This window comes from Pan paniscus, chromosome 2 (assembly GCF_029289425.2).
Source record: "Pan paniscus chromosome 2, NHGRI_mPanPan1-v2.0_pri, whole genome shotgun sequence".
In the NCBI taxonomy this organism is placed as follows: domain Eukaryota; kingdom Metazoa; phylum Chordata; class Mammalia; order Primates; family Hominidae; genus Pan; species Pan paniscus.
This window is the reverse complement of record NC_085926.1, coordinates 136419697-136434982: the sequence shown is the minus strand read 5'-3', so window position 1 is coordinate 136434982 and position 15286 is coordinate 136419697. Positions and strand designations below refer to the sequence as shown.

The following is a 15286-nucleotide window of genomic DNA, read 5'->3' as shown; positions in this document are numbered from 1 at the left end:
GTTAGCCAGGAGGGTCTCGATCTCCTGACCTCGTGATCCGCCCGCCTCGGCCTCCCAAAGTGTTAATTACAAGCGTGAGCCACCGTGCCCGGCCTACAAATAATTTTAAAAATTAGCCAGGCCTGCGCAAGGATGACACGCAAATTCATGAAGCGTTCCATATTAAAAAAAAAAAAAAAAAAATTAGCCAGGCATGGTAGCGTACTCCTGCAGTCCCAGCTACTAAGGGGGCTGAGGTGAGAAGATCACTTGAGCCCAGGAGGTCAAGGCTGCAGTGAGCTGTGATCACACCACTACACTCCAACCTGGGCAACAGAGACCCTGTCTCTTAAAACAAAACAAAACAAAAAACTCTAAAAGTTGTCTCTTGCCCCTTTTGTAATCCCTCCTGCCCCTCTTTGCCTTTGCCTGAGACAACCACCGATTTGCTTTCAATCATTATACGTTAGTTTATATTTCCTAGACTTCTTATAAGTGGAGCTATACAATATTTACTCTTTTTTGTCTGTCGTCTTTCACTCAGCATGATTATTATCTTAAATTTTTATTTTAATTGCTAATTGACAAATTACAGCTGTATATATTTATGAGGCACAAAGTGATGTTACGATTCATGATTATAATGCAGAATAATTAAATCAAGCTAATTAACATATCCATCATCTAATACCTTTTGTGGTTGAAAACATTTGAAATTTACTCTTAGTGATTTTGAAATGTATAATACATTAATATTTACTATATTAGATTCAGTCTTTTGCCAGCGGAGTTCTCATTCTCAAATTATACTGGAATGCCTTGTTATTCTTATTCCTGTGCTGTGGGATGAGAAGAAAAGTAAAATTTATAATGGCACACAACAGAAAGATATATCCAGCATAGCTACAAAAGGATGACACTCTCTATGTTGACAGTAATAAAGAATGAACATTGTTGAGCCTTTTTTCATTCAACAAATATTTGAATACCTATAGTAAGTTAGACACTGTCCCAAACTCTGGGGTGAAGAAGGGACCAAAACAAATTTCCTGTTCTCAATAAGCTTATATTTAATGGCTGGGCGTGGTGGCTCACACCTGTAATCCCAGCAATTTAGGAGGCCGAGGCAGGCCTCCTGAGGTCAAGAGTTTGAGACCAGCCTGGCCAACTTGGTGAAACCCTGTCTTTACCAAAAAAATACAAAAATCAGCCCGGTGTGGTGGTACGCATCTGTAGTCCCAGCTATTCAAGAGGCCAAGGTGAGAGAATAGCTTGAACCTGGGAGGTGGAGGTTGCAGTGAGCTGAACTTGTGCCACTGCACTCCAGCCTAGGTGACAGTGTGAGACCCTTTCTCAAAAAAAAAAAAAACAAAAAACAACAAGAAAAAACTTATACCTTAATGGAGAGAAGGACCTGATACCTAGCATAAGCCATTTATATAAAATGTGAAAACCTTGAACACAATAATATGTAAATTTATGATTATATAAATATGTAGTAAAAATTTAAAAACATACATGGGAATAATGAACAATGAATTGAGGATAGTGGTTCTCTATGGTATGGGAAGGAGAAGAATGACATTAATGAGGGAATTTTAAGTATACGTATAAAGTTTGAGTTAAGATTTGAATCAAATCTGTTAATATTCAAATTTGATAAAGCTAGGTGGTGGATACACCAGGATTTGTTATAATGTTCTCTGTTTTTGTCTGTATACTTGAAATATTTCACTATAAAAACAAGTAACAGATTAGCAGCAAAAAACGACTAAAAGGCTTTGAATAAGGGATTACAGAGAAGAAGAAATCTAAATGGCCAGTAAACTCCAAATTAGCAGTCATGAAATATTTTCAGAAGTTTAATAAGTGTATTTGTGACAAGTAACAAAGTTTTGTATGTCGTTTATTTAAGTACCTTTATGCTTTTATTCAGTAAATTGAATTAATTTATCATTATTTATTTTCCACAGGCCTACACAGCATGAATTAAGACTTTATAAACAGCAGGTGAAGAAGCTGGAAAAAGCCCTTAAGAAAAACGTCAAGTAATTATATTTTTACCAAAATTGCCTCTTTTATTAGGATTTTTTATTTTATTTATTTATTTTTATTTTTATTTATTTTATTATACTTTAAGGGTACATCTGCACAACGTGCAGGTTAGTTACATATGTATACATGTGCCATGTTGGTGTGCTGCACCCAGTAACTCGCCATTTAACATTAGGTATATCTCCTAATGCTATCCCTCCCCCCTCCCCCCACCCCATAACAGGCCCCAGTGTGTGGTGTTCCCCTTCCTGTGTCCATGTGTTCTCATTGTTCAACTCCCACCTATGAGTGAGAACATGCGGCGTTTGGTTTTTTGTCCTTGCGATAGTTTGCTGAGAATGATGGTTTCCAGCTTCATCCATGTCCCTACAAAGGACATGAACTCATCCTTTTTTATGGCTGCATAGTATTCCATGGTGTATATGTGCCACATTTTCTTAATCCAGTCTATCATTGTTGGACATTTGGGTTGGTTCCAAGTCTTTGCTATTGTGAATAGTGCCACAATAAACATACGTGTGCATGTGTCTTTATAGCAGCATGATGTATTATCCTTTGGGTATATACCCAGTAATGGGATGGCTGGGTCAAATGGTATTTCTAGTTCTAGAACCTTGAGGAATCACCACACTGTCTTCCACAATGGTTGAACTAGTTTACAGTTCCACCAACAGTGTAAAAGTGTTCCTATTTCTCCACATCCTCTCCAGCACCTGTTGTTTCCTGACTTTTTAATGATTGCCATTCTAACTGGTGTGAGATGGTATCTCATTGTGGTTTTGATTTGCATTTCTCTGATGGCCAGTGATGATGAGCATTTTTGCATGTGTCTTTTGGCTGCATAAATGTCTTCTTTTGAGAAGTGTCTGTTCATATCCTTCGCCCACTTGTTGATGGGGTTGTTTGTTTTTTTTTCTTGTAAATTTGTTTGAGTTCATTGTAGATTCTGGATATTAGCCCTTTGTCAGGTGAGTAGATTGCAAAAATTTTCTCCCATTCTGTAGGTTGCCTGTTCACTCTGTTCACTCTGATTCACTCTGTTCATTCTGTTCACTCTGATGGTAGTTTCTTTTGCTGTGCAGAAGCTCTTTAGTTTAATTAGATCCCATTTGTCAATTTTAGCTTTTGTTGCCATTGCTTTTGGTGTTTTAGACATGAAGTCCTTGCCCATGCCTATGTCCTGAATGGTATTGCCTAGGTTTTCTTCTAGGGTTTTTATGGTTTTAGGTCTAACATGTAAGTCTTTAATCCATCTTGAATTAATTTTTGTATAAGGTGTAAGGAAGGAATCCAGTTTCAGCTTTCTACATATTGCTAGCCAGTTTTCCCAGCACCATTTATTAAATAGGGAATCCTTTCCCCATTTCTTGTTTTTCTCAGGTTTGTCAAAGATCAGATGGTTGTAGATATGTGGCATTATTTCTGAGGGCTCTGTTCTGTTCCATTGGTCTATATCTCTGTTTTGGTACCAGTACCATGCTGTTTTGGTTACTGTAGCCTTGTAGTGTAGTTTGAAGTCAGGTAGCATGATGCCTTCAGCTTTGTTCTTTTGGCTTAGGATTGACTTGGCAATGAGGGCTCTTTTTTGGTTCCATATGAACTTTAAAGTAGATTTTTCCAATTCTGTGAAGAAAGTCATTGGTAGCTTGATGGGGATGGCATTGAATCTATAAATTACCTTGGGCAGTATGGCCATTTTCACGATATTGATTCTTCCTACCCGTGAGCATGGAATGTTCTTCCATTTCTTTGTATCCTCTTTTATTTCATTGAGCAGTGGTTGGTAGTTCTCCTTGAAGAGGTCCTTCACATTCCTTGTAAGTGGGATTCCTGGGTTTTTTATCTCTTTGAAGCAATTGTGAATGGGAGTTCACTCATGATTTGGCTCTCTGTTTGTTATTGGTGTATAAGAATGCTTGTGATTTTTGCACATTGATTTTGTATCCTGAGACTTTGCTGAAGTTGCCTATCAGCTTAAGGAGATTTTGGGCTGAGACAATGAGGTTTTCTAGATATACAGTCATGTCATCTGCAAACAGGGACAATTTGACTTCCTCTTTTCCTAATTGAATAGCCTTTATTTCCTTCTCCTGCCTGATTGCCCTGGCCAGAACTTCCAATACTATGTTGAATAGGAGTGGTGAGAGAGGGCATCCCTGTCTTGTGCCAGGTTTCAAAGGGAATGCTTCCAGTTTTTGCCCATTCAGTATGATATTGGCTGTGGGTTTGTCATAAATAGCTCTTATTATTTTGAGATATGTCCCATCAATACCTAATTTATTGAGAGTTTTTAGCATGAAGGGTTGTTGAATTTTGTCAAAGGCCTTTTCTGCATCTATTGAGATAATTATATGGTTTTTGTCTTTGGTTCTGTTTATATGCTGGATTACATTTATTGATTTGTGTATGTTAAACCAGCCTTGCATCCCAGGGATAAAGCCCACTTGACTATGGTGGATAAGCTTTTTGATGTGCTGCTGGATTCCATTTGCCAGTATTTTATTGAGGATTTTTGCATCGATGTTCATCAGGGATATTGGTCTAAAATTGTCTTTTTTTGTTGTGTCTCTGTCAGGCTTTGGTATCAGGATGGTGCTGGCCTCATAAAATGAGTTAGGGAGGATTCCCTCTTTTTCTGTTGATTGGAATAGTTTCAGAAGGAATGGTACCAGCTCCTCCTTGTACCTCTGGTAGAATTTGGCTGTGAATCCATCTGGTCATGGACTTTTTTTGGTTGGCAAGCTATTAATTATTGCCTCAATTTCAGAGCCTACTATTGGTCTATTCAGAGATTCAAATTCTTCCTGGTTTAGTCTTGGGAGGGTGTATGTGTTGAGGAATTTATCCATTTCTTCTAGATTTTCTAGTTTATTTGCGTAGAGGTGTTTATAGTATTCTCCGATGGTAGTTTGTATTTCTGTGGGATCTGTGGTGATATCCCCTTTATCATTTTTTATTGCATCTATTTGATTCTTCTCTCTTTTCTTCTTTATTAGTCTTGCTAGTGGTCTATCAATTTTGTTGATCTTTTCAAAAAACCAGCTCCTGGATTCATTGATTTTTTTGAAGGGTTTTTTATGTCTCTATTTCCTTCAGTTCTGCTCTGATCTTAGTTATTTCTTGCCTTTTGCTAGCTTTTGAATGTGTTTGCTCTTGCTTCTCTAGTTCTTTTTTTTTTTTTTTTTTTAGTATTTATTAATCATTCTTGGGTTTTTCTCGGAGAGGGGGATTTGGCAGGGTCATAGGACAATAGTGGAGAGAAGGTCAGCAGATAAACATGTGAACAAAGGTCTCTGGTTTTCCTAGGCAGAGGACCCTGCAGCCTTCCGCAGTGTTTGTGTCCCTGGGTACTTGAGATTAGGGAGTGGTGATGACTCTTAACGAGCATGCTGCTTTTAAGCATCTGTTTAACAAAGCACATCTTGCACCGCCCTTAATCCATTTAACCCTGAGTTGACACAGCACGTTTCAGAGAGCAAGGGGTTGGGGGTAAGGTTATAGATTAACAGCATCCCAAGGCAGAAGAATTTTTCTTAGTACAGAACAAAATGGAGTCTCCTATGTCTATTTCTTTCTACACAGACACAGTAACAATCTGCTCTCTCTTTCTTTTCCCCACATTTCCCCCTTTTCTATTTGACAAAACCGCCATCGTCATCATGGCCCGTTCTCAATGAGCTGTTGGGTACACCTCCCAGACGGGGTGGCGGCCGGGCAGAAGGGCTCCTCACTTCCCAGACATGGCGGCGGGGCAGAGGGTCTCCCCACCCCCCCCCAGACGGGGTGGCCGGGCAGAGGCGCCCCCCACCTCCCAGACAGGGCGGCTGCCGGGCGGGGGCGCCCCCCACCTCCCAGACGAGGCGGCGGCCGGGCGGAGACGTTCCTCACGTCCCAGACGGGGCGGCTGCTAGTCAGAGGAGCTCCTCACTTCTCAGATGGGGCGGCCGGGCAGAGGCGCTCCTCAGTTCCCAGACGGGGTTGCGGCCGAGCAGAGGCACTCCTCACCTCCCAGACGGGTTGGCAGCCAGGTAGAGATGCTCCTCACCTCCCAGACGGGGTGGCCGGGCAGAGGCGCTCCTCACATCCCAGACGGGGGGGCTGGGCAGAGGTGCTCCCCACATCCCAGACAATGGGCAGCCGGGCAGAGATGCTCCTCACTTCCTAGACGGGATGACGGCCTGGAAGAGGCACTCCTCACTTCCCAGACTGGGCGGCCGGGCAGAGGGGCTCCTCACATCCCAGATGATGGGCGGCCAGGCAGAGACACTCCTCACTTCCTAGATGGGGTGGCGGCCGGGAAGAGGCGCTCCTCACTTCCCAGACTGGGCGGCTGGGCAGAGGGGCTCCTCACATCCCAGACGATGGGCGGCCTGGCAGAGATGCTCCTCACTTCCTAGATGGGGTGGCAGCCGGGCAGAGGCTGCAATCTCAGCACTTTGGGAGGCCAAGGCAGGCGGCTGGGAGGTGGAGGTTGTAGCTAGCCGAGATCATGCCACTGCACTCCAGCTTGGGCAACATTGAGCACTGAGTGAGCAAGACTCCGTCTGCAATCCTAGCACCTCGGGAGGCCAAGGTGGGCAGATCACTCGAGGTCAGGAGTTGGAGAGCAGCCCGGCCAACACGGCGAAACCCCGTCTCCACCAAAAAATACAAAAACCAGTCAGGCGTGGCGGCGCGCACCTGCAATCCCAGGCACTCGGCAGGCTGAGGCAGGAGAATCAGGCAGGGAGGTTGCAGTGAGCCAAGATCGCGGCACTACAGTCCAGCCTTGGCAACAGAGGGAGACGGTGGCCAAGTGGGAGACGGAGACGAGGGAGAGGGGGAGACCGTGAAAAGGGAGAGGGAGAGGGAGAGGGAGCTCTAGTTCTTTCAATTGTGATGTTAGGGTGTCAATTTTAGATCTTTCCTGCTTTCTCTTGTGGGCATTTAGTGCTATAAATTTCCCTCTACACACTGCTTTAAATGTGTCCCAGAGATTCTGGTATGTTGTGTCTTTGTTCTCATTGGTTTCAAAGAACATCTTTATTTCTGCCTTCATTTTGTTATGTACCCAGTAGTCATTCAGGAGCAGGTTGTTCAGTTTCCATGTAGTTGAGTGGTTTTGAGTGAGTTTCTTAATCCTGAGTTCTAGTTTGATTGCACTGTGGTCTGAGAGACAGTTTGTTATAATTTCTGTTCTTTTAAATTTGCTGAGGAGTGCTTTACTTCCAACTATGTGGTCGATTTTGGAATAGGTGTGGTGTGGTGCTGAGAAGAATGTACATTCTGTTGCTTTGGGGTGGGGAGTTCTGTAGATGTCTATTAGGTCCGCTTGGTGCAGAGCTGAGTTCAATTCCTGGATATCCTTCTTAATTTTCTGTCTCGTTGATCTGTCTAATGTTGACAGTGGGGTGTTAAAGTCTCCCATTATTATTGTGTGGGAGTCTAAGTCTCTTTGTAGGTCTCTAAGGACTTGCTTTATGAATCTGGGTGCTCCTGTATTGGATGCATATATATTTAACATAGTTAGCTCTTCTTGTTGAATTGATCCCTTTACCATTATGTAATGGCCTTCATTGTCTCTTTTGATCTTTGTTGGTTTAAAGTCTGTTTTATCAGAGACTAGGATTGCAACCCCTGCCTTTTTTTGTTTTCCATTTGCTTGGTAGATCTTCCTCCATCCCTTAATTTTGAGCCTATGTGTGTCTCTGCATGTGAGATGGGCTTTCTGAATACAGCACACTGATGGGTCTTGATCCAATTTGCCAGTCTGTGTCTTTTAATTGGAGCATTTAGCCCATTTACATTTAAGGTTAATATTGTTATGTGTGAATTTGATCCTGTCATTATGATGTTAGCTGGTTATTTTGCTCGTTAGTTGATGTAGTTTCTTCCTAGCCTCGATGGTCTTTACAATTTGGCATGTTTTTGCAGTGGCTGGTACTGGTTGTTCCTTTCCATGTTTATTGCTTCCTTCAGGAGCTGTTGTAGGACAGGCCTGGTAGTGACAAAATCTCTCAGCATTTGCTTGTCTGTAAAGGATTTATTTCTCCTTCACTTATGAAGCTTAGTTTGGCTGGATATGAAATTCTGGGTTGAAAATTCTTTTCTTTAAGAATGTTGAATATTGCCCCCCACTCTCTTCTGGCTTGTAGAGTTTCTGCTGAGAGATGAGCTGTTAGTCTGATGGGCTTCCCTTTGTGGGTAACCTGACCTTTCTTTCTGGCTGCCCTTAACATTTTTTCCTTCATTTCAACTTTGATGAATCTGACAATTATGTGTCTTGGAGTTGCTCTTCTCGAGGAGTATCTTTGCAGCATTCTCTGTATTTCCTGAATTTGAATGTTGGCCTGCCTTGCTAGATTGGGGAAGTTCTCCTGGATGATATCCTGCAGAGTGTTTTCCAGCTTGGTTCCATTCTCCCCGTCACTTTCAGGTACATCAATCAGACGTAGATTTGGTCTTTTCACATAGTCCCATATTTCTTGGAGGCTTTATTCATTTCTTTTTATTCTTTTTCTCTAAACTTCTCTTCTCACTTCATTTCATTCATTTGATCTTCCATCACTGATACCCTTTCTTCCAGTTGATCGAATCGGCTACTGAGGCTTGTGCATTCGTCACGTAGTTGTCGTGCCTTGGTTTTCAGCTCCATCAGGTCCTTTAAGGACTTCTCTGCATTGGTTATTCTAGTTAGTCATTCATCTAATTTTTTTTCAAGGTTTTTAACTTCTTTGCCTGGGATTCAAACTTCCTCCTTTAGCTCGGAGTAGTTTGATCTTCTGAAGCCTTCTTCTCTCAACTCGTCAAAGTCATTTTCCATCCAGCTTTGGTCCGTTGCTGGTGAGGAGCTGCATTGCTTTGGTTTTATCTACCTTTTGTCTTTGATGATGATGATGTACAGATGGTGTTTTGGTGTGGATGTCCTTTCTGTTTGTTAGTTTTCCTTCTAACAGACAGGACCCTCAGCTGCAGGTCTGTTGGAGTTTGCTGGAGGTCCACTCCAGACCCTGTTTGCCTGGGTATCAGCAGCAGAGGCTGCAGAACAGCGGATATTGGTGCACAGCAAATGTTGCTGCCCGATCATTCTTCTGGAAGTTTTGTCTCAGAGGAGTACCCGGCTGTGTGAGATGTCAGTCTGCCCCTACTGGGAGGTGCCTCCCAGTTAGGCTACTTGGGGGTCAGGGACCCACTTGAGGAGGCAGTCTGCCAGTTCTCAGATCTCCAGCTGCGAGCTGGGAGAACCACTACTCTCTCCAGAGCTGTCAGACAGGGACATTTAAGTCTGCAGAGGATTCTGCTGCCTTTTGTTTGGCTATGCCCTGCCCCTAGAGCTAGAGTCTACAGAGACAGGCAGGCTTCCTTGAGCTGCGGTGGGCTCCACCCAGTTCGAGCTTCCTGGCCACTTTGTTTACCTACTCAAGCCTCAGCAATGTCGGGTGCCCCTCCTACAGCCTCGCTGCTGCCTTGCAGTTTGATCTCAGACTTCTGTGCTAGCAAAGAGCAAGGCTCCATGGGCATAGGACCCTCCAAGCCAGGTGCAGGATATAATCTCCTGGTGTGCCGTTTGCTAAGGGTGTTTGAAAAGCGCAGTGTTAGGGTGGGAGTGACCCGATTTTCCAGGTGCCGTCTGTCACCCCTTTCTTTGACTAGGAAAGGGAATTCCCTGACCCTTTGCGCTTCCCAGGTGAGGCGATGCCTTGCCCTGCTTTGGCTCACACTCGGTGCGCTGCACCCACTGTCCTGCACCCACTTTCCGACAGTCCCCAGTGAGATGAACCTCGTACCTCAGTTGGAAATGCAGAAATCACCCGTCTTCTGCGTCACTCACGCAGGGAGTTGTAGACTGGAGCTGTTCCTATTTGGCTATCTTGGCTCCACCCCTATTTATTTTTATTTTTTATTTATTTTTTGAGATGGAGTCTTGCTCTGTCGCCCATGCTGGAGTGCAGTGGCACAATCTCAGCTCACTGCAAGCTCCGCCTCCTGGGCTCACGCCATTCTCCTGCCTCAGCCTCCTGAGTAGCTAGGACTACAGTCACCTGCCACCACCCCTGGCTAATTTTTTTTTGTATTTTTAGTAGAGACGGGGTTTCACTGTGTTAGCCACTGTGTGGATCTCCTGACCTCGTGGTCCACTCGCCTCGGCCTCCCAAAGTGCTGGGATTACAGGCGTGAGCCACCGCGCTTGGCCTTATTTTATTTATTTTTATTACATGTCAGCTTATGCTACCTACTAGTGGCTTTGGCTTGGACCTACCAGGCTGATGGGGAAAATGACATTAAAAGGGGGTGTTTCTGGTTTCACAGTTTAAGAGCAATTTCTACCATGCTGGATTTGGCTATATATTTCTTAAGTGAGAACAAAAAAGGTAGTTGCCTGAAGTAATAAAGGACAAAGATTTTAAATATAAAATTATCTTGGGAAGTAATGGAAAAATTGCAAGAGAATCAATGAAATTAGAAGTGACAAGCCTCCAATTTTTGCTGTTGGTAATTATGATCTGAATGTTTTAAAGTGAGCGTTATCACACTTTAAAAGTACCAGAAGGAATGCAGTGAGCCATTTATATCTACTGCTTGTACCCTTCCTGACTTTGAAAAGCAAGTGCTCAGTGTTTCAAAGAGTTGATCTCAGTGATTGTGTTTTCTGAAGATTATCTATGTGTACTCTTTGATTCAAGGGAATGGGATTTGAGAAAGTGGGGAGTGTTGGGATGACATATTTTGAAAGCTATGAGTTAATATATGCATTAAATATATTAAGTCAGTTGTATTAGCATATATGATTCAGTTTTCAGCGACAGCTGTGTTTCCTCCTTCCTATGGCAACACATAACACAGTGACAGGCAAGTATCATGAGTATCCAGGAATTACATACTGGGTTAAAATAATAGGGGCCAGGTGCAGTGGCTCACGCCTGTAATCCCAGCACTTTGGGAGACTGAGGCAGGAGGATTGCTTGAGTCCAGGAGTTTGAGACCAGACTGGGCAATGTAGTGAGTCCTTGTCTCTACAAAGAATTTAAAAATTAGCCAGGTGTGGTGGTACTTACCTGTAGCCCCAGTTACTTAGGAGGCTGAGGTGGGAAGATTGCTTGAGCCCAGGAGGTCAAGGCTGCAGTGAGCTGTGATCACACCACTGCACTCCAGCCTGGGCAACAGAGCAAGACCCTGTCCCTCTACCCCCCGTCCCCCCCAAAAAAAGATAATAGAGGAGGAAAACTAAACAAGAAAAGAGAAGTGGAAGGTTCAGAAAGGATGCATGCATATTCAATGAATAATTATTCCCTTCCTACTATTCCTTGATATTTTGTGTACTTACAGTTCTTCTTACATCTGTTTGGCATTCTAGGCACTGGTTGCAGTGGTAAACAAAATAGAAAAGGTCCCTGACCTCATAGAGATTACATGAAGGGAGAAAGATAATGAAAAAATAAGACAATTTCGATATGCTATAAGTACTAAACGTACAATCGTGGGAGAGTAGCCATTATATGAGTTTGGAGAAGAGATGGTAGTGACATGGTCAAAGGTGGCAGTAGTGGAGGTGATGAGAAGTATTTGGAATTGGAGAATGGAGGTAGAACTAATAGGACTTCATGATGGGTTGAATATAGGGAGTTGTGGGGAAAAAGGAAGAGTCAGAAGTCTCCCGAGTTTTAACCTTGAATAACAAGGTGGTTGTCAGTGCCATTAATGAGATAGGAGATTGAGAGAGAAGCAACTAGGAGAAGGAGGATGTAGGGAAGTAAAAAGAGAAGGCAATAATGAGAATTGACTGTTGACTCTAAAGCAAGTGTATAACATACACACACACACGTACACATGTGTATGCACTTACGCATACATAGAGATAGATAGTCTTCATTATTAATAGATTCCATATTTATGAATTTGCCTACCTGCTAAAATTTATTTATAATCACAAAATCCATACAGCACCTGTAGTCATTCATGGACATGTACACAGCGGCAAATAATTTGGGTCACCCAACACACACGTTTAGTTTTCAAACAAGATGATGATCTGCCCTGTTGTTTGAGCTCTCATACTATAAACAAATGTCCTTTTGTCCATCTATTTAGTGATACTTTTTTTTTTTTTTTTTTTTTGCATTTCTATGCCTTTTGTTGGTGATTTCTTTAAGATGGCCTCTGAGTTAGTGCTGAAGTGCTGTTTGGTGTTCTTATCCACAAGAAGGCTATAATATGCCTTGTGGAAAAAATACACCTATTAGATAAGCTTTATCAGGTATGAGTTATAGAGTGCTCTTGTCCATGAGTTCAATGTTAATGAATCAAAAAAATATATATTTTAAAGGTGTCTTTAAATAGAAACATACAGACAACAAGGTTATATATTGATCATTTAAGGAAAATGTGACCAGACTTGCAGGACCCTGACCCTGTATTTCCTCTAGGAGCAGTGGTTCAGTATTTGCTAATTCAGCATTCATAGTGATTTTATAGAACATAACTACCATGAATAATGAGAATTGATTGCATATATATATTGTTGTTGTTGTTTATTTGGGCTCTGGTCTTTCAAGTGACTTTTATTATTGTCCTTTAAAATTATGATTCAGACCCAATTCCTGCTATATTTTTCTGCTAAATTTTGAAGAAATGATGTGTTTTTGTTTTTAATAAAGTTTAAAACTTTGGTAGTATCTAGACATGGAAACAAATTTGGGAGTGTTATATAACTTGCCCAAGTTATACAGGTTACTGGTATATGGAAGAACTGAACAGAAATCAGATCCTTACCCAATCATTCTGACTCCAAAACTTATACTCTTAGCTACCATACAGTTAGAACTAAACAAAACACTCAATGAAAAAAATTTTTTCAAGGTAAAACTTAAAAAAATTTTACTTTGCAAGGTAAAACTTAACAAAACTTAAAAAAGATTTTAAAAACTTAAAAAATTTAAAATTAAAGAAACTTTAAAAACTTAAAAAAATTTACTTTTCAAGGTAAAACTTTAAAAATTTTTATTTCTGTAGTGCCAGAGGTAGAATATTTTTTCAAAGTACTACTGATGCTGGGGAAATAATTAAAACTAAAATCTCCTGTCAATCCAGTGAATTCTCTTTACAAATATAGGAAAAAAAAGAAAGTTTTATTACTGAATTCAATCAGATTCAATCAGATTGTGATGCACATTACAGGCAATCTGTTAGAGATATTGCAAAGACAGAAAGAAATGTCACCCTTTTGTATAGCAAGGCAGATACAATCCATTATATACATGTTAATTATCTGTATTAAAGGAAAAATAAAAACTTCTAATGTCTTTTTGATAAGTAAGAGGTTACAACTTGGGGCCAGGATCCTTGACGAAATTCCAACAGAGACAGGGAAACAAGGTACCATCTTCTGAGATGTTCACATTTCAAAGAAATGATTCCAAAGCCCCCAAGAAAGACATTGCTGAGATTCAAAACTGGCAAGAGCCTTCTTTAGCTCTTAATAAGATTTATGTACTTCTTAAAGAGAGTAAAGGATTTGTAGTTACAGATTTTCTAAAGGAAATACTACAAGAAAATGGAAGAGGTGTAGTCTCTTTTCCTTTTGGAACCAGAGAAAATTGAGTTTGTTTTTTTTTTTAGATTTGTAGTTAACCAACTTTCAGTGTCAAATAAGGCTATTAACAATTTAATGTGGGAGAACATGGACTCTTCTTGAGTTAGTATTACAAACAGGCTGATTATAAAATTTCCTTCTTAGGAAGTGATTAAATAAGTCTGTCCCTATAAGATAAACAAAGGTACTACACTAATTTCATTTAATTTTTCAATAGTATTTATGTTTTGCTAGGGGAAAAACAAAATCTTACAGCTACTCTGTGTTGAGCTGACAGTCCTTGAAGTGGTTAGGCCAATGAGTCAAAGTGAAATTAACAGTCAAACTGTTAACTTACTGCTATAGGATAAACAAGAGGCCAAAATGAAAAGGGCTGACTCTTCAGTGTTGCATTTTTCCCTATGGAATAGCACCAGGTGAGGAACAGTCTGACATACACCCAGATAAGGGGGAATCATCTCACTGCCTAGGAGCCCTGCACAAAAGATTCCTGCTATTTTAAGGTGTAGGGAGAAGAAAGGCTAGGAGTAGAAAAGTACTGAGTCAGAGTGGAGAAAAGTATTTTAATTAAGGCTTCTCCACCAATAAGAAGATCTTGGATAGAGGTACTTGACACATGCCTCAGTCTAAGCTCCAAGTAAAGAGGCCCCTAATGCAGGTGCCTAGGGTAGGAATGCAGAAATGCTTGTGGCAAGGCACTAGAATAACAGTAGTAGTATAGCTTTCAGGAAGGAAAGGAGGTGGCGTGTCCTTGACTGCAACTGTCTCGAGAGATTGCAGTGCACAGGCTGTGCATCATGTCTGGTGTGGAGAGGACAGCTTTCCCTGCAAGAGATCTTCCAGGCAGAGCCTTTGTAATTACCTGTGGCTGTGCCTGAAATATAACACATTGGATTTTAGCTAGGAGCTGGACTTTTCACCTAAACACTTGCCTTCAGAGTTTGGCACTGGTGCTGGGTTGAAGTGAACCACCCCTCTTTTCATCACTAACTATCTTAGAAAGTCCTAAGATTGCAGGGTAAAAGACTCGGGGAACAGTATAGCTTTGAGAAGCTCACACTGATGCACCTATGTGTTCTGCATCAGTGTAGCTAAATTAGTGGAATTTTTAAAAACAAAATTGGCAGTCCTTTTTTTTAACTTGTTCCTGATCTCCAGCATGGATCTTATTCCACTGTGAGATCATAGAAAAGCTCCAACAGAACACAGTTAAAAGCTATAAAGTTTCTGCACATGGAAAGTTATCTTATGGAGATGGCTATACAAAATAGATAACACAGCATATTTTAAGTTGGAGGTACAGTTTTCTGTTTTCTCAGTGTCCACAAAAAAACATAGTTGCTGCTGTTGAATACATGGAATGAGTGTCTGCAAAGCATGTGAAGTACCCCTTAGCCACTCCTAGGGGATTTTTATTATCTTTCAGGCCCTTCCTGACTGCTCTGGATACTGTAGAACAGCTCTAGCGTATTTCTGAGTACAGTCCAGGCAGCTACAACACAGGTTTCTAAAATGCCAATTAAGTCATGTAAATAGAAAATGAGGGGATCATCAGCAATATAACATAAAAGTTATATTGTTCATGTGTGGTTTTTCCTAGACTCAAGGCACTAGAATAACTGCAGTAATATTTATAGCCTTCAGGAAAGGGGCAAGCTTTGCTAGTACATAGACAAGTGCCCT

The 15286-nt window shown here is 41.4% G+C and overlaps 1 protein-coding gene across 5 annotated transcripts in view; it reads left to right on the top strand.

The window, feature by feature from the left end:
- Window positions 1-15286, top strand: part of CEP70 (centrosomal protein 70) — a 134729-nt gene that overhangs the window by 67243 nt on the left and 52200 nt on the right. For all 5 annotated transcript variants that reach the window (XR_008624898.2, XR_008624899.2, XM_008976052.5 and 2 more), the window contains one exon: window positions 1953-2027. Coding sequence is in view for 3 of the 5 variants with exons in the window: in XM_008976052.5 (XP_008974300.5) it covers window positions 1953-2027 (75 nt within the window). In the remaining 2 variants the exon portion in view is untranslated. The remainder of the gene's footprint in view (window positions 1-1952; window positions 2028-15286) is intronic.